General features: G+C 38.3%; 1 protein-coding gene across 3 annotated transcripts; it reads right to left on the bottom strand.

The window, feature by feature from the left end:
• Positions 1-606: 606 nt before the first annotated feature.
• Positions 607-18,713, bottom strand: LOC139361194 (heat shock transcription factor, Y-linked-like). 3 transcript variants are annotated; one of them, XM_071089708.1, is made up of 3 exons: positions 18,087-18,713; positions 12,129-12,171; positions 607-947 (listed from the first exon to the last, which is right to left on the bottom strand). In XM_071089708.1, the coding sequence occupies exons 1-2, from the start codon at positions 18,597-18,599 to the stop codon at positions 12,151-12,153; spliced, it is 534 nt and encodes a 177-aa protein (XP_070945809.1). In that variant the 5' UTR covers positions 18,600-18,713; the 3' UTR covers positions 607-947; positions 12,129-12,150. The 3 variants fall into 3 exon arrangements, with proteins under 3 accessions (XP_070945809.1, XP_070945808.1, XP_070945807.1); XM_071089707.1 differs by lacking the exon at positions 12,129-12,171; XM_071089706.1 differs by lacking the exons at positions 607-947; positions 12,129-12,171 and adding an exon at positions 16,778-17,602.
• Between the last annotated feature and the right edge of the window lie 736 nt (positions 18,714-19,449).

Consider the following 19,449-nt stretch of genomic DNA (forward strand, 5'->3'; position numbering starts at 1 on the left):
AGTGGGTTCCAGAAGCAGGAATGAGAAAAACAAGATTTTCTTATCAGTTTCGCCTCTTTAGGACTCACCCCATACCATTATTCTTTGTTCTGCTCTCAGAGCAATTTTTATAACTACTTTTAGAAGTTATAAATGTTTTGTAAGTTCCTGTTTTCCCATCCATATATAATTGCAAAGGTCATGAGACATAGCTGAATTACAACACCTGACACTTTTTAAAACTGTATTTGTTCTGCTTCTATAAGCTTGCTTGTCTGTCCTGCAGATTCCATGCCACTAGCCGGCCAACCTTCTTTGGTTGGATGTGTAAAAGTGAAGCCCTGTCTTTGTTCAGGGCTCACTCTTTAAATGTTATTCCACTAAGTCAAAGTACACCTTGCAAAATCCTCCTGTTCCCCGCATTGGTCTCTCCTGTCCCTTAACTCCCACCGCAGTGGCAGCTTTGTCCTCAGTGACGGGGATGAGCAAACAGCTAGGTCCTTTTCTTTTGGGACCAAAGTAATTACTTCTCAAATATGAAAGAAATTTCCTCAAGTGAAGCCACCTCTTATTCCCTCCCAAACATTAGAAATACATCAGCATAAAAACATTTCCAAAACGTCTGGTTAGCAGTTTCTTGGTTATAGTCATGGCATTCAGGAACACACAGAATTACTTAAAGAGGCAAGGGATTGTGAGAAGCTTGATTTTTCTGATTGAAGTGTCAATATGCTTTGGAAAGCACTCCGTAACATCTGATATAGAGCCTGTCTCTGCTGGGCCGTTTCCTTGGGGCTGATCACACAACAGTGAATCAAACCAAGCTTGTGACATCCTGAATTTCTAGTCACTAAGGCAGATGGTCAGCAAGCCGCTACCCAGTACTAGAGCAGGGAAGGGCTGAAGCAGATGAGTAGGTGCCATGGCCACAAGAGGAAGTTTCTGACAGGCAGCCATTTGTCACAGACCTGCGACAGGGAGCAAAAGTAATGTAATAAGATAAGGGAATTCAACTGAATAACTTGGTGTTCTGCCTCTGAGGTGGAATGCAGATTATAATACTGGCTTTACCAATTCCTGACCAGTTGCAGTGGCTCATGTCTGTAATCCCAGCACTTTGGGAGGCTGAGACTAGTGGATCACAAGGTCAGGAGATCGAGACCATCCTGGCTGAAACACCATATCTGCTAAAAATACAAAAATTAGCCAGGCGTGGTGGAATGTGTCTGCAGCTGCAGCTACTTGGGAGGCTGAGGCACGAGATTCACTTGAACCCAGGAGGTGGAAGTTGCACTGAGCTGACCACTCAACTGCACTCCAGCCTGGGTGACAGAGGGAGACTCCATCCCCCAAATAATAGTAATAATAATAATAGTAATAATAATGATAATAAATTATTAAGCAGCATAGTGAGTAACATTGGTGTTATTGAGAAATTTTTATATTCATCATTTCACTTCTTCATCTGGGCTCAAAGGAAATGGAAAAAGCTGAAATTTTCTGTCTCTGATATAAAGTGTCCAATGGACATACTTCATGTCCTTCCATTGTGTCCAAAGAGGTTTGCGTATTCCACCATGTAGGTACAAAATATACACCAGAGGAGAGAAGTAGTTATTCTTCCTGTTTCTTTCCTGATAAAGAGGTGCTTAAACAACATTGCTATCTTGAAATTACTATTCCATATGAGAAAGCAATCTCTTTTATGAGTAACTTTTTTCTTCTTCTTCTTCTAGAACAGAGGCAGTTGCATTTCTGCCTGCAGAAATTATCAACTCTCTCTTCAGATATTTTAATTTCATGAGAAGGATTGTGAAGAGATGGCGGGTGGAGATAGAGAAGAAACTGTGTTCCTTTTCTCTTAATTTTGCAAGTAACTCAGTCCCTGCTGATGATGTAGAACAAGGCGGAGCAAAAACGTTCATGGTCCTCAGGTGAACCTATAAATTTTTCTGCTTGTTTGCATTGCTAACTTACTTATTTAAAAAAATTGTTAGAGGTTAGAACCAGAAGAGAAAAGTCCGCATAATTGTCTCTGTGAATGAGGCCTATTTAAACATTTGAGATGTAGGTACTCATGCCAAGATGCAGAGGGAACAGACAATTTGTTTGTAAAGGTCGGGATGGCTCCATATTTTAGGAATAGAAAGAAAGGATCTATCATCATACAACAAGTACGTGAGTTCTGACATTAATATTCTTTTTGTGAGTCTGAAGTATCCTGGGGTTAAACGCATACCTGATGGTTTATTTTGATGTACTTGCTAAATTTCATTTTTATAAGTCACTGCATTTCTTAGGTTTTTAAATGAGCTATGTGTTCCAATAATGGTTCTTACAGCAAAGTATTTTACAAAATTAATGCGTACCTAATTTCAAAATTCTTGTCATTCCCCCATGTAATCAGAGCTCAAGAAGGATGATCCAAGAAGTCTCCCTATGGACATACTTCAGTCTAGTCATGAAGTCGAAATGTACCTAGTTTCCCAACACACCGTGTTCCATACACACACTGTTAACCGTTTATTTTGTCAGTCAAGAGAAACGATTAGAAATCTGCCTGAAAGAAGTTATGGAATCATTAAGAGTTACTGATTGTGAAAACAACTGATAGAGTTTTTTAACTTGTGAAATTGATCCTAATATAACTTGTAATCTAATGCAGAAACTCCCCAGGGAAGAAATTGAGAACATTATGAAGATACCAAATAAACCTGAGACACTTTTTTATTTCTTTTTTATGTTATAACTGTGGTCTTTCCCTTAATAATTTAACAGGTTTTTCTCATGAAGAACCAGATGACTTTTGGTAACCACGTTTACCGCCCAGCTTCTAAGTTACATATGACCAGAAGTTACGTAATATTTACTCCTCTGTAAACATTTCTCTGTCATCAGATAAAACTCTCAATAAAAATCTATGTTTAGTCTACTGTGTTTTTCTCCCATAATTTTATTTGGTACTATAGTGTATGAACCAACAATAATCTAGTCATGTTAGACACCTTCTCCAGTCACAGAATTTCTCATTCATTACACTAAAAAGAGCTGTTTTTTTAACCTTAATTTTTCCTAAAATTTTAAACGAGCGTAACCTATCACATTGATCAACTCCAGGTCTACTATTTGGAGGTTAAGCTATTTTCTTTCCTCTCCAGTGAAGCACTGCCATCTGTAAAACAGGAGGTCGTTTTCTCCCAGCACTTTTCTTTTTCCTCCCCAAACATACAAGCACAGATTTTCCTAGGCATTATGAATAGTTAGATACGGCCTCTGGTCTTTATATTTGATACCTGCGATTTGAATGTGTGTGTCCTTCCGGAATTCATATGTTGGAATTTAAACCCTCCAGCGTGATAGAATTAAAGTGGGTGGGTGGCTTTTGGAGGCAATTAAGAGTGCAATTAGCAACCCTATAAAGGGGCTCAGTGAAACTAGGCACTTTTGCCCTTCTGCCATTTGAGGACACTCTATTTGTCCTCTCTCGAGAACACAGCAACAAGGTGCCATCTTGGAAGCAGAGACCAGGCCTTCACCAGACACTGAACCTGCCAGTGCTTTGATCTTGGACTTCCCAGCCTGTAAAACTGTAAGAAACACATTTCTGGTTTTATGACTTACCCAGTCTAAGGTGTTGTGTTATAGCAGCAGGAACATATGGGGATAGCATCTTTATTGTGGAAACTTTGCTCATCCTACTTCATGAATGGGCTTCACGTATTTCATTAGTTTATAAATACAGTGTTCCTCCCCTAAAATTGACTTCATTTTCGTGTCTTAAAAATCAAGTTTTACAAGGCAGACCTGGAATAAAAACTATACTCAAACCTGTAGAGCATCCCAGGTTTTGTGCCAAGATCACGTTTGACAATTTAGGGACTGCTGGTGATCTTATGTCTTATTTACAGTTTCCTTTGTTGATTCATGTGAATTCAATAATTGCCCAAAATGTTACTTAGACAGAAAGTAGTAAGTAGTGTGGCAAATAGCACACCAATTGAACTGCAGACTCGTTTCCTTCCATGGATGAATGAAGGGGGATGATCCAGAGTCAGCACCTCATTTAGGAATGGCCATGTGTCAATAGTGACAAAGACTAGGCTTCACTAAGAAATGTCAGATGCAGAGAATCCAAATTTAGAATCATTGTGACAGATAGGGAGTCCAAACAGATTTTTCAATACATTCCTGAGGCACATTTAGTTCTGCCACTCTAGAGAGTAACTACTAGAACTAGATTTCTGTGTATTCCTGAGTAAGTCTTTCCATAGACTTTTGTACCATCGATTTGAAGAAATAACCAACTACAGAGGGGCCCTTACTGTTGTACTCTGCCCAAGTTTAAGCCTTGTTAATCTTACAGGTAGATGGATTTTATTTATTGCAAAAATAGTCAGAAAACTTATAACTTTACACAGAAGTGCTAGCTGCACTTTTATGTCCAATACAGTACCAGTGGCTTATAATATTTTCTCAAATTTCTGAGGAGATTTTTGACAGAAATAAGTAGCATTCACAGACTTGATATTTACAACAATGTGAAATCTTTCCCATGCACATTGTTCAAAAGTGACGTCATACTGAGGACAAAGAAAGATAGGATTTATACATGGTAAAAAGGCAAGTAAATGAAGCTATAATTTTATTTCATTACTCTCAGTACATCCACAACTGTTTCCACCCCAATAGATTCTTAAAAGAAGCATGTATAAGTATTGACTATTATCTACAAATATGTATTGCAACCCTTGATTAGAACTTCAGGAATCCCATGGCACTGATTGAAAATGTTTTTATTTATTTATTTATCTATCTATCTGTCTGTTTTGAGACGGATTCGCGCTCTGTTGCCCAGACTGGGTGCAATGGTGTAATCTCAGCTCACTGCAAGCCCCACCTCCTGGATTCACACCATTCTCTGGCCTCAACCTCCTCCCAAACTCCTTATCCACCCACTTCGGCCTCCCAAAAATCCTGGGATTCAAGGATTGAAAATGTTGATTCACTTTTAGATTATGAAAATTTATACATAGCAAAATTTATTACTCTTTATATAAAAAATATCAGACTACGTAAACAATACTTTCAAAAATTCCTGTAGCTACCAGAATGAGGAATGTAAAATTAGCGTTGAGACACTGCCTCTTCTAGAACACTGGACTCTGATGCACCAGCACTGCTGGAAAAATAAAATAGTTAAATCTGTCTTGCAAATGGAAACAAAACACTGAGACAGCCATTCTACACAGAAGGGAACGTCTCTCAATGATAATAAAAAAAAGATATATGATACTTGATGTTCAAGTTTATAAGTACTCAGATAATGGTATGCTTGCTTCCTCAATTTTGAATACATTTCTGCACATGCATATTATAAAATCCAGGAAACAGCCAAATCACAAGTTAATTCTTAACATGAATATGCATAGTTAATCCTATATTTAGCAGTGCGTTTAAAAACACTGATGTACCCAACAGTTACATAGATTATTTCATAATGAAGAACACAAAGTTTACCATCACTAATACCCAGTACCTATAGTCACTGAATGTCTGGAACACAACAATAATGCAGAAGACAAACTTGTTTTGAAATTGGCTTAACTCAGGTAGATTTCTTGCTGAACATCAAACTTTATTATTCCAGGAAATAAAGTTTTAGGTAAAAAATATTAAATACTAGCCCTAATTTAAAATATGTCTTCAAATCCATAAAAGTAAGAGATTAGTGGTCTGTGGCCAGCTTGAAATGAGGTTTTAGAAAGTGGTCATGAAACTGTGTACCCAGACCACTGAAAAATGGTTGAAAATGGTGGTCATTTTAATAAGGTAACCCTTTTAATCAATAAAAATATTTAAGGAACAAAATTCCATGAAAGATACTTGGGTCTGTGGTTGTGTTATAAATTCTTAGAAAAAAAAAAACTTACTCCTTAAGGTGGATCTGGCATTTATTTCCCAAGGATAATGAAAACTGGATGAGTGTGTTGTTGAAATCCATAACTTATTATAAAATAACTTTTGGAAAGTTTGTCAATGAGTCAGAATCCAGATCTTTTAGTAGCAGATTAAAAAATTACTTCTGGAAAGCTTATCAATGAGTCAGAATCCGAATTCCTTAGTAGAAGAGTCAGCATAATTGTAGCTAATTATTGCATTTTTGAAAAATATTTTCTTCTCGGCTGAGGAAATCAATAGGGCCTGGACTTGGGAAGAAAAGTTAATTTGAAAAGTCGGTCATACAAATCACATTATCTTTGAGGAAAGATTAATAAATATCAGCTGTAAGAATTGAAACTTCCGCCAGGCGCGGTGGCTCAAGCCTGTAATCCCAGCACTTTGGGAGGCCGAGACGGGTGGATCACGAGGTCAGGAGATCGAGACCATCCTGGCTAACCCGGTGAAACCCCGTCTCTACTAAAAAATACAAAAAACGAGCCGGGCGAGGTGGCGGCGCCTGTAGTCCCAGCTCCTCGGGAGGCTGAGGCAGGAGAATGGCGGGAACCCGGGAGGCGGAGCTTGCAGTGAGCTGAGATCCGGCCACTGCACTCCAGCCCGGGGAACAGAGCGAGACTCCGTCTCAAAAAAAAAAAAAAAAAAAAAAAAAAGGAAACTTCACACCAACTCCATTTTATTTCCTATGTAGATAGCAGTTATTTGAGGACAGATGGCATATATGTGAATTCGTGGTCACATCCCCCGCTGGTGGTATGTCACAGGTCCCTATTAAGGAGTATCACACATTCCAATGAGTGTGCTGGCAGAACTACTCTAGCAATAAATGTGAATATGCCACAAATTTCCAAAGTATGAACAATCATTTTGACAAAGTGTTGCCTTTTAAAAGTGCTAAGGTAATACCTCCAATATTTGTTCTAAAGAAAAAGATTTAACTACTGGAAAGTTTTCCTTGGAGGTACATCCCAGCAGCTTGAGACAGAAAGTGAGGTATTTGAACATCTACATTAGTTTGGTGAAATACACATCTGTACTGCAGAAACTGAAGAAAAGTAACTACACAAACATTGAAAGGATTTCTATTAAGTACTAAATATCTGTATACTCATCTGTCTAGATGAGTAATATCTATAACACCTCTCACTGCAATTGGGACTTGTCTTCATAAATAGACATTCATAAAATTTGTCTCAGGTGTATATTGAGGGAACACTACTGAGGAATTCACATTTGTGACTGTTATCTTTATTTTTTATATATTGATATTTCATGTTTTGTCTGTTGCCTTTTAAGTTATCTATAGTTGTCCCTCTTTATTCCTTGCATTTTCTCTAAATTTCATCTTTGCCTTATGTAATAACAGTGGCCTAAGTTTTTAAACACACAATTGTTACTTTTCTCCGAATCTTTATTTTCAATATTTCAGTGTGATTACTCCTAGGTGAAAGCAGATTTTTATCAATCTAATGTTAGAGTACTTTATGTTTTAACATATGAGATTAAACAGCTTACATCTAATATGCTTACTCTTTTATCTACATAACCAATTACTGCTCAGTTTTTTATTTACCGTAGATTTTCTTTGTCTCTCCCTTTGCCTCCCATCTGATTTTGTTCTTCTCTACCTCTCCCCACCCACCACCTGTTTTTCTAATTGTATTCATTTACTTTTTTTACTTATATCTTTTCTTTCCTGCTTTGGACATTAATCACCATACTTTTACACTTTCTGAGCTAATCAGAAGGAGCCAATTGGTTGGCGTTTTTTAAATAAAGGAAAACATATTTCCAGCCCTGTTCAGAAAACAAACAAAAAAGACACACACATAAAATCTTCCTGCATACCTCTTTTATTTTGAGATTTACTTTCCTCTTTGGTAAAATAAACTAGCCTTGTGTTTCTTTGCCTTGGTCTTTTGATAAGTCTTTAATATTGACATAATCTTTGTGAGTTAAAAAATGTATTTTGAGTAAATGATAACTTATGTGGATACCTATTTTGTGTAGAGATTATTTTCGTAATCTGTGTGTTTCCCTTTCTATGTATTTTTGTCTTCTGTTATTTCTTGCAAATGTATATAAAATCTTCCACCACAGAGTTCAACTTTCCTAACTCCTGTTTCATCTATGGTCACCAGATGTAATACAGGATTACCAGTTACATTTTCTTTTTAAATAATCAACAAATAACATTTTAGTATAACTCTCAATATTCTATCAATTTAGTAATATTTTCAATATCACATAGGACAGGCTCATACTGAAAACCAATTTTTTTGTTGTATGTCAACAGGTAACCAAAATTTTAGTTGAAATGTGGCATTTCAACTTTATCATTATCCCCCTGCACCTGGCAAACTTACTTACAGATATACTTAGGAAAGAATTTATTCTTGCTGTACTTGTGCAGAATGTACTGCATAAGAAACAAACAAATGAAAAAAAATTATTTTAGTTCCTGTAGTATGTGTTTCATTTTTCAAAAATGTATAATTGTCTATTTAAAACAATTATTTTTGTCCTCCTACCCACGGGTTTTTGCCTTTAGACTCCATTTCTTCTGCTGAGAGAACACCTAAACCTACTTGTGGATGAAGACTTATTTTGATTCAACTTCTTCTGCTTGAGTATGAGCCTTAAGCCAAGTCTTCCTTGGCTACCCCTTAGGACATGGAACATCCATCAGTGAATTCTTAATGTTGTCTGTGGAGTGGTAAAGCAATCTTTAGTTCTTGGGTGTTAAATGATTCTTAGGGAGGCAGTTTTATGTTACTCTTTTCAGATGTTTAGGAACTTAATTGTTTAACCTAGTATTTTATGCCAGTTTCTGCTTTGGGGGTAGTTTTATTTTGTGGGTAACAGGAAAAATCTATCCTCAGTCTTGAATATTCCACACAATAGAGGTTGAGATAAAAATCTTTTCTCTTTGGATTTCATTAAAAACCTCACTCTGTGTTAGTTCCTAATATCTGTGGGACATGACTTTCTGTACTGACTTAAATATTTTACCTAAATGCCTGAACCACACTTTCTTTCACCAATTATTTAGGCAGGGAGCCCAACCCCATCGAACACAGAAATGGTCCCTTTCCTGCGAATATATCTAAATATACTCCTCGTTGACTGTTTCAATGAACTACCAAGTTTAATCTCAAGCTAATATTGTTGGAGCCCAAACCTCAGTGATTTTTTTTTTTTTTCTTGATAGTCAGTGTGATTTTTTTAAAAATTTGTCTTACACTTACAATCTCTGGCTTTCACAACAGTTGCTTTGGCAACTTTTAACTTTGCTTCAGTGAATTAGAAATAAGTGCTTGACTTCTATTAAATATTTGTCACTTAACAAATAAAACCGCTAATATAGGTATTTTTACTATAACCCTTCTGCAATTGAGGAAGAACATATTTTTGCTTTTATATTCTGGAAGCCTTGCCAGCTTTATTTTATTTCCAAGTGTAGGACAGGTGTTTTATTACTTTTCCATTGACCTATATTATTAATATTCTATACATCATTGACTATTTTACATATATTATAAAGACTTTGTTGGGAACAGACCCAAAAATCTGGCTATAGACTGTCCCCAAAACTGGCTATAAACAGTATCTCTGCAGCACTGTGACATGCTTGTGATTGTTATGATGCCCATGCTAAAGGTTGTTGGTTTACCAGAATGAGGGCAGGGAACACCTGGCACACTCCGGGCGACAGTAGGATGAGCGATCTGTGGCCTCAGGGACATATTCCTGCTGCAGACAGCTAGCCAGAGCCCATCCTTTGTCTCCTGTTTTATCTGTAGAAACAATGCTTATCACTGGCTTGCTGTCAATAAATATGTGTGTAAAACTCTGTTCGTGGCTCTCAGCTCTAGAGACTTTCAGTCCCCAATTGCCACTCCACACTCTATCTTTCTGTGTGTGGGTCTTTAAGGCAACTAGCACCACTGGGTTACTGTCTGCACGACCGAGCTCGCCTCGGCAAGTGGTGACCACATAGGTGGCTCAAATCCAGTTCAAAGGCTCGCCAGAGTGATGTTTGGAGAATGTGGAACCACACTGGAGGACACCTGGGTGCTCTTAAGCAATCCCCATGGTGAGTAAGAAGGGGAGTTCGGAAGCGTCAGGGTAACAATGGGACAAGTGTGTGCTCTGGTTCTAGATTTGTTAATTTTTTCAACTCAGCATTCACTTACTGGTGTTGGTTGTTCAAGGGAAATCTCTTGTAGAATGGATTTTTCCTCCACATAGTAATTCATGGACTTTGACTACTTATTTTGATCAAATTGCTACTATGATAGGAAATGGGAGAACTCAGATTGTTAAATTACATGGATATGATCCTGGAAAAATTATTTTCCCCCTTACAAAGGCACAAACACAGAAGGCTTTTATAAATAGTCTTACTTGACAAACCCATTTAGCTGACTTTATAGGTATTCTTGATAACTATTTTCCAAAAACAAAATTATTTCAATTTTTGAAATTAAGTATTTGGATTCTCCCTAAAATAACTAAATGTAAACCCATTGAAATGCTAAAAATATCTTCACAGATGGGTCTACTAATGGTAAAGCTTCTTATTTGGCACAAGGTAAAGTTTTCTGGATGCCCTATACTTCAGCTCAAAAGGCGGAGCTTGCAGCTATAATTGAGGTAGGAACTTCTTTTAATATGCCTATAAATGTGACTTCTGATTCTTCACATGTGGTTCACTTTACACAGTTACTTGAAAATGCTCAGCTATGATTCCACACTGATGAGCAATTGATGACTTTATTTACCCAAGTACAAACAGCAGCTAGGGGTAGAATGCACTCTTTTCACATTACTCATAGAAGAGCTCATACACCTCTTCTAGGACCTTTGACTGTGGGGAATCAAATGTCTGATCGCCTAGTTGCTGCTACAATATCTAATGCCAAACACTTTCACAATTTAACCCATGTGAATGTCTTTCGTCTCAAACAAAGACACAACATTACCTGGAGAAAAGCTAAAGCTATTATCCAGCGATACCCAACTTGTCAAATCGTGCATTCCTCGTCTTCTACAGGAGGAGTTAACCCTCGAGGATTGGAACCTAATTCTCTTTGGCAAGTGGATGTCACACATGTTCCCTCATTTGGAAGACTAGTTTATGTACATGTGTGTGTAAACACCTTTTCTCACTTTGGGCTACGTGCCAATCAGGAGAGTCTTCTGCCTGTGTTAAATGTCACCTTTCGCAGTGTTTTGTCTTCATGGGCATTCTGGCCTCTATCAAAATAGACATTATCTCAGGCTATACTAGTGAAGCTCCAGATATATATATATATATATATATATATATATATATATATATATATATTTTTTTTTTTTTTTTTTTTTTTTGAGATGGAGTCTCGTTCTGTTGCCCAGGCTGGAGTGCAGTGGCTGGATCTCAGCTCACTGCAAGCTCCGCCTCCCGGGTTCACGCCATTCTCCTGCCTCAGCCTCCCGAGGAGCTGGGACTACAGGCGCCCGCCACCTTGCCCGGCTAGTATTTTGTATTTTTTTTTAGTAGAGACGGGGTTTCACCAGGTTAGCCAGGATGGTCTCGATCTCCTGACCTCGTGATCCGCCCGTCTCGGCCTCCCAAAGTGCTGGGATTACAGGCTTGAGCTACCGCACCCGGCCCCAGCTATATTTTTCTCTATACGGAATATTGAACCCATTGCTGGTATCTCACATAATTTTCAAGGACAAGCCATAGTGGAAAGAATGAATCTCTCCCTGAAACAGTGGTTGCAAAAGCAAAAGGGGAAAACAGGGACTACTGGACACCACATATGCAATTGAATCTAGCATTATTGACTTTAAATTTTTTGAGCCTGTCTAGAGGCCAGGTGCTATCAGCAGCTGAAGAGCATTTACAGAAGCCAGTTGCAAAGACAGAAGCAGAAAAACTGATTTGGTGGAGAGATCCAGTGACAGAAATTTGTGAAGTAGGTAAAATAATAACATGGGGTAGAGGTTATGCTTGTGTTTCTCCAGGAGAGAGTCAACTCCCAACGTGGGCACCATTGAGACATCTAAGGCTCCACTATGAGCGAGACACCCAGGAAGAGGTTTTGAGAGGATCCCAAAGAACCATCGGTGGCAGGGTTGTCTAAGTTGATGCTGAGGAGTACTGCAATTATCACGAGCAACACCCATTGAACATGGCCACCTACCTGGGGACAGATCAAGAAGCTGTCACAGATGGTGGAAGAAAACCTGAGGAAAGTGGAACATCCAGTCATGATGAGTAATTTAATGAGAGCTATGACAGTGGTGATCACTAATGCAATGAGTATTCTTCTAGCAGCGATGACACAGTTACACGTCTCAGTATTTATGATAATAAATCTACTATAATTGAGGCACACCACCCCCAAAAACCTATTTGCAAACAGAATTTGACAGGGCCAGAAACAATGAACTTACTTGTTTGGTAAAATTGAACTGCAGAACAGGCAGAGGTGCTGTGCAACGATTCCTATGGCATCACGTTTGATTTGTCCTCTAAGGGGATGTTTAGCTGACATTTCACCTCACAGTCTGCCTGCCAAAGTCACTATGTTCAACTGGTCTGAACAAAATGTTCAGATGTTAGAAATGGTAAGAAATATGACAAGAGTTCCTCTGGAAGCATGGCGGTATAATGGCACCTCAACATCAGATGATATGGCCTGCTCTAGGAGCTAAACAGAAGCAACTGGGAAACCATTAATGACTCTTAACAAGATCAAAATTTGGGAAAGAATAAAAAAGCCTCTAGATGGACACTCTACAAACATGTCTTTGGATATTACAAAATTAAAAAGAACAAATATTTAAAGTATCCCAGGCACAATTGATCTTAATGCCAGGAACATGGATGCTTGATGGAGCTGCAGAAGGATTAATAGCTACTAACCCATTAACATGGATAAAACACTTGGAGGCTCTGTGGTTTCAATGATGATTGTGCTTTTAATCTGTGTTGTTTGTCTTTGTATAGTCTGCAGATACAGATCCTGACTCCTGTGAGAAGTAGCTCACCGTATTAAAGAAGAAGAAGAAGAAGAAGAAGAAGAAGAAGAAGAAGAAGAAGAAGAAGAAGAAGAAGAAGAAGAAGAAGAAGAAGAAGAAGAAGAAGAAGGAGGAGGAGGAGGAGGAGGAGGAGGAGGAGGAGGAGGAGGAGGAGGAGGAGGAGGAGGAGGAGGAGGAGGAGGAGGGGGAGGGGGAGGAGGAGGAGGAGGAGAAACAGAAGCAGAAGCAGAAGCAGAAGCAGAAGCAGAAGCAGAAGAAGCAGAAGCAGAAGCAGAAGCAGAAGCAGAAGCAGAAGAAGAAGAAGAAGAAGAAGAGGAAGAAGAAGAAGAAAGCCACCTTTGCTTTTATCTCCTTGGAAAAACAAAATAGGGGAACATGTTGGGAACCCGCCCCCAAATCTGGCAATAGGCCCCCAAACCGGCTATACACAAAATCTCTGAAGCACTCTGACATGCCTGTGATGGCTATGATGCCCAGGCTGATGGTTGTGGGTTTACTGGAATGAGGCCAAGGAACCACTGGCCCACCCAGGGGAGAAAACTGCTTAAGGCATTCCTGAACCATAAACAATATCATGAGTGATCTGTGCCTCAAGGACATGTACCTGCTGCAGATAACTAGTGAGTATCCTTCCTTTTGTCTCACACTTTTGTGAATCTACAGCCTATAGAAACAATGCGTATCACTGGCTTGCTGCCAACAAATATGTGGGTAAAACCGTGTTCATGGCTCTCATCTCTGAAGGCTTTCGGTCCGTTGATTAACACTCTGCACTTTATATATCTGTGTGGAGGTCTTTAATTCCTCTAACGCCACTGAATTAGGGTCTCCACAACCGAACTGGTCTCAGAAGACTTCTTTGAGATTATTTAATTTGGGTGAAGACTTTATTTCATAAAAATCACTTTATTGTAGGTAAATCACACCATGTCATTCTCTGTAATCATATCTTCTGATGTTTTGCATCATGAGATTTAGTTTGCATGGTACTTTTAAAGCTGTCCTCAAATTTTCACTTCCTAGGATTTCCAGTTATAATGCAATAACCCAGTGTTTCCTGTGAACATCTAAAACACCACAGATACTATGACAAAACACAAGGACAGGTTCTGAAAGGTAGAAAGGGAAGACACTTTCTTTAGGGACTTCAGGACTTGAAGAGTGATAATGTGGTCACTTTACTGAGTTTTCTTATTCTCTTCCATATGTTGCCAATGACAGACTGTAGAAGTTTCCAATCCAGAATCTCCAATAGGCACAGATAAAAAGGACCTCAAGAAAAAATTGTTTTCTCTCAGACAAAGGACGCAGAGAAGATGACCTAACCACACACAATCACACAAAACACTTCAAGGGGTAATAGCCAAGCTACTCCACACAAACACACCAGAAAAAACAAACAAACAAACAACAACAACAACAACAAAAACTTGTGTTACCACTTCTGTGAAGCCATGTGTGGAGCCAGTCTTCTCTTATTAGAGGTCAGTGATGCTCTGATTCCCCATAAAGCCAAAGTAGGCAGAAAATCATTTATTTTATTTTATTTTCTCTTCTCTTCTCATCTCTTCTTCTTTCTCCTTTTCTTTTCTTTTTTTCCTTTTCTTTTTTTGAGATGAAGCTTCTCTTTTGTTACCCAGGCTGGAGTGCAATGCTATGCTATCTCAGCTCACTGCAAGCTTCACATCTTGGATTGAAGGGATTGCCCCGCCTCAGCCTCCCGAGTAACTTGGATTTCAGGAATGTGCCTCCATACTGGACTAATTTTGTATTTTTAGTAGAGAAGGGATTCTCCATGTTGGTCAGGCTGGTCTGAAACTCCTGACCTCAGGTGATCCAGTCGCCTCGGCCTCCCAAAGTGCTGGTGTATACACACACACACACACACACACACACACACACACACGTACACATACACATATATTCAGAGGAATGTATATACACACACACATACACACACACACAGATATATATATTTTTCACGTACTGTGTTACATCAGTGCTGGGTATCCAAGACAGATAGACAGGCAGACAAGAAAACTAATGTGATAGATAAGAAACACCTCCTGGAAGGAGTGATGTCTGTGCTGTAGGAATCTTAAGTAGGCAAATAGGGAGAGAGACTTTTATCTCCAAGAAAATGATAGGACCAAAGGTACCAGATGGATAAGGTCATGTCTGAAAGTGGAGCTGTCTGAATGTCTGACTGTGGTGAAACAGAAAGATGAAGATGAAAGGAAAACAAATATCAGATCTGGAAGGGATTTGTTCAGCCATGTTGAGGATATGGACCCAGAATCTAAAAGATATTAAATCCTGACAAAAGCAATTAAATCTGATTTTGCATGGAGCATCAGACAACGTGATGAAAATTAGAGGTGGGGTTTGGTAGTTCAAGCTTGTAATCCCAGCACTCTTGTGGGCCAAGGTGGGTGGATCACGTGAGGCCAGGAATTAAGACCATCCTGCCAACAAGGTGAAACCCCATTTCTACTAAAAACATAAAAATTAGTCCAGAATGATGGGCATATGTAATTTTACCTACTCAAAAGGCTGAGGCATAAGAATTCCTTGAACGCTGAGGTTGAGGTTGCAGTGAACTGAAATAATGTCACTGCTCTCCAGTCAGGGTAACATAGTGAGGTGTTCTCAGAGAAGAAAGAAGAAGAAGAAGAAGAAGGAGAAGGAGAAGGAGAAGGAGAAGGAGAAGGAGAACGAGAAGGAGAACGAGAAGGAGAAGGAGAAGGAGAAGGAGAAGGAGAGGCAGCAGCAGCAGCAGCAAGAAAATGTGTGTTAGAAAACATGAAAGGTGGACTCTAACAGGAGATAATTAAAGACACAAACATGTTGGAATGCTTTAATGTAAGATCAGAAAGGTTAACGGTTACTGCCAGCTGTGAAATTCCACCATGTGCTGACAATGATGCAATCCGAGAGCATAATATGATATAAAATTTATTGTTTGAGTGATGACACAAATAATTGTGATCGTGGTCACTGAGCTCACTAGATATGAACTGCAATGACGAAAATCTTTGCCAACTAAAATTCGACTTTAAAATAACTGGTGAAATGTAATTGAGAAAATACTGAAGTATATAGTGTGTGTTAACCTTTCTCTAAATTTTCTGTCTGTCTGTATGTGTCTTTGTGTGTTTATGTGAGCGTCTATTCCCTTTGTGCCATCCAAATTTATGCCTTCATTTTATTTATGCCAGATTAATTGAGAAGTCACTTATCCTTTTTCCCAACTCCAGTTACTTCTCTTCCCTTGCCTGCTGTCATTGTTTGGTATGTCCCTCCAATTTTCACGTTGAAATTCTGTGTCCATTGTGATAGTGTTGACAGGTGGGACTTTTAAGAGGTGCTTAGCCATTTGGGTGCAACCTCATGACAGAGAGTATTATCTGGAGCATAAGTTAGGTGTTGTGTGGGTGGGCTTTGGGTCAAAGGATGAGTTTTACCCCGAATTTCTGTTCATTGCATGTCCTTCATCGTATGGGGCCATCCTGCCATGTTGTAACATACAAAGAAGATCTCATCAGATGCAGCCCTTTGGACTTCCCTGCCTCCAGAACCATAAGCAAAATAAGTCTTTTGACAAATTACCCAGGCAGTGGTATTGTGTTGTTTCAACAGCAAATGAACCCAAAGACTATTGTTTCTTCCTCTTCAGAGAACTAAACTAGGGAACTTACAAAGACACATGAAACATTTCCTTTCAAATGATCCATATACAATAGCCTGCCACTGAAACAAAACACCATTTTACTCTTAATTATACTTTCATAAATAAAAAAAGCAAACATAAAAGTAAACATGCAATTTTATTGCTCAATAAGATAATTGCGGAAATCTTTATTATTATTGTTATGTTTTTGGTCAATGTAAACGTTAGTCTCTGTTGTCACGCATAATTTGGTACAGTTTTAATGGAAGATCAGTTGTAATTAGTGTGATATTTGTCCAGTGGTGATGGTTGAGTAGCTGGCCTGGAAAGAGGGCTAGATGATATATCAGCTATCGTAGACATTTGCAACCACCGGTTGCCTGCTGGTAGCAGGTTAGGATGTGGAGCCTGATTGACTGATACCACAGGATATCTTGTTGGAACAGCAGGTGATTCTAGTGTCAGCCCCAAAAAACAGTTTTGAAAGGGAGATATTATGTGGTATTGAGAAGTTGTGGTTGTAATAAAATTCACAATGCGGCCCCTTGCTTGCATGTATGTGCTATGAGAGTGCATATGAATAGTGCTCAATTGATTTAAAATGGCACGTTGATCTGTTGCACTTTGCTCTGATGGTCCAATTGAGGTTGAACGTGAAGGAGGAAGGAAACCACTTATAATTGGGTCAGATGAACTAGCAATTATCTTTCCGACAGAAGATTCCCTTGTTAGAGACATATTTAAATTTGTAGAGGTTGCAAATAAACTTTCTTCACTAACTTCGGCAGCTAAGGCAGGATTATGATTCTCCATGTTAGCCCCTGCTCTAAAATGCTTCTGGTTGAAATCTTCATGGAATAAAGTAGGTGTAAGTGAAGCATTTTTAACATCAATTCTTCTTTTCACTCTTACTAAAAGTTGGGGACAGCCACGTTTGAAATGTGGATTATAATAGCACTTTAACTAAAACAAAAGAAAAATGTAATTCAGTGCCACTTTAAACCAAGGGACAAGTGACAATAACAAACGTAACGCAATAAATTTCAGATTTCTGCTTCATCACACAAACTTACTGTCATCAAATAATTCATGAACATTGTTTACTATTTTTACAAATGTGCTTTTTGGAAAAAAGCACTCAAGTTGTTAAGCCCTCAAGGGAAAACATGTTATATATTAATAGCAACATTTCATTAAGTGGCTTTGGTACATTTATTTGGAGTTCAGTGGTAAGATTCAAAATTGTTACCAACATTTCTTAAAACCTTGAAAGTTTAATGCTCAAGCTAAACTCAATAATTTCAAAAAAATTAAATAATTTTTACCTTAATATTTTACATAATTTTCAAAATCTTGTCATACTGCATGTATTAACGTATTTACTGATGTACAAAGTAAAATTACCATTATACTCTATGTAAATTGGTAACTGAAATATGTTAAGTACCTTGGTTAAGACAGAGGATTCTTTCTCTTCGGCCAGAAAGGTGGGTAGAAAGGCAGATCTTTGAAAATTCTGTCGAATTTTACTAAATCCATAAATGTTGAGCTGTCGAACAAAGCTTCTGATACTGTCAGTTTGAAATATTCTGTAAGGATGCTTTCTTTCCAAAATTTCTTTCTTGAAGAGTTCTTCATTAATCATTATGCAAGTTCCATTCTCATCCCATGAAACAGACTTGAATTGGTCACTTTCAACTATTTTCCAAAGTTTCCTGGGAAAGGTCAGAGAAAAAAAATCATTATCTTTATCTGGCTCAGAGACACAAACTGTGTAACATGGCCTTTTTAACAAGAATCCTTGCGACAAAACCTGAAAAGCATTTTCTTCAATCATTGACCTTAAGTCTGAGTCCCCAGAGAATGTGTGCTCACACAATGGAGACCTAGTGGAGGCTTCTGAAACAGTTAATTCATCTTTGGGAGAAAAACCTTGAGTTTCTGAAGAACCATGTTCCATCTCAAATAAATATTTCTTTAGCCGCTGTTCCAGCCTGCATGGTTTTTGAGATTGCAGCTTCAAATGCTACTTCAGGAGTCCTAGGCAGGTAAAATAATCTAGACCATCACCATGGTTCCCAAGCTGAGTAGCAATGACATCACAAGAGGGCTTTGGTCTCCTAGCAACCAACAAAAATCTGGCCCAAAATGTTTCCTTCCCAGTCTGAGAAATGTAACCAGTGAAAATAAAATCTAGACTGCTCACCTACACAGTGTAAGATGCAAAAATCTCATCTCTGCAACAGCATATAAATAAATAAGAAAATAATATCCTCAATCCCTGAAATAAATGTAATTTTCTCCCTCACACACACACTCTTACTAGACTGATGAGAGGAGATTAAGGCCTGGTAATTGCAAAATGAAAAAGAAAAAGAACAATGAACGATTTTAAAACCTCTATCACTTTGGCACGTTGGATTGAAAACTGATGCAGTGCAAAACCCATGTGGTAAAAAGTCATGGCCACCGGTTGTCAGGGGCTGGGAAATTAAAAGAACTCTTCAGTAGGTACGGTGTTTCCTGTTATGTGATAGAAATATTTAGGAACTAGAGATAGATGATGATTGTACAACATCATAAACAGATTAACTTCCATTGAATTGTATACTGAAATGTAATTTTATATTATGTGAAACTTACCTTGAAAAATTAAGGAAAAAAATTGAATAAAACTAACTGATTATGTTTCAGAATAAGAAGTTATTTATATGCATATCTCTTCAAAACATTTTTTCAGTCATATCAGAAAAATAAATAATGACTTTATTTGGAATGTCTGTAACTATCTGACAAAAGGTAATGATGAA

This window comes from Macaca nemestrina, assembly GCF_043159975.1.
Source record: "Macaca nemestrina isolate mMacNem1 chromosome Y unlocalized genomic scaffold, mMacNem.hap1 SUPER_Y_unloc_1, whole genome shotgun sequence".
In the NCBI taxonomy this organism is placed as follows: domain Eukaryota; kingdom Metazoa; phylum Chordata; class Mammalia; order Primates; family Cercopithecidae; genus Macaca; species Macaca nemestrina.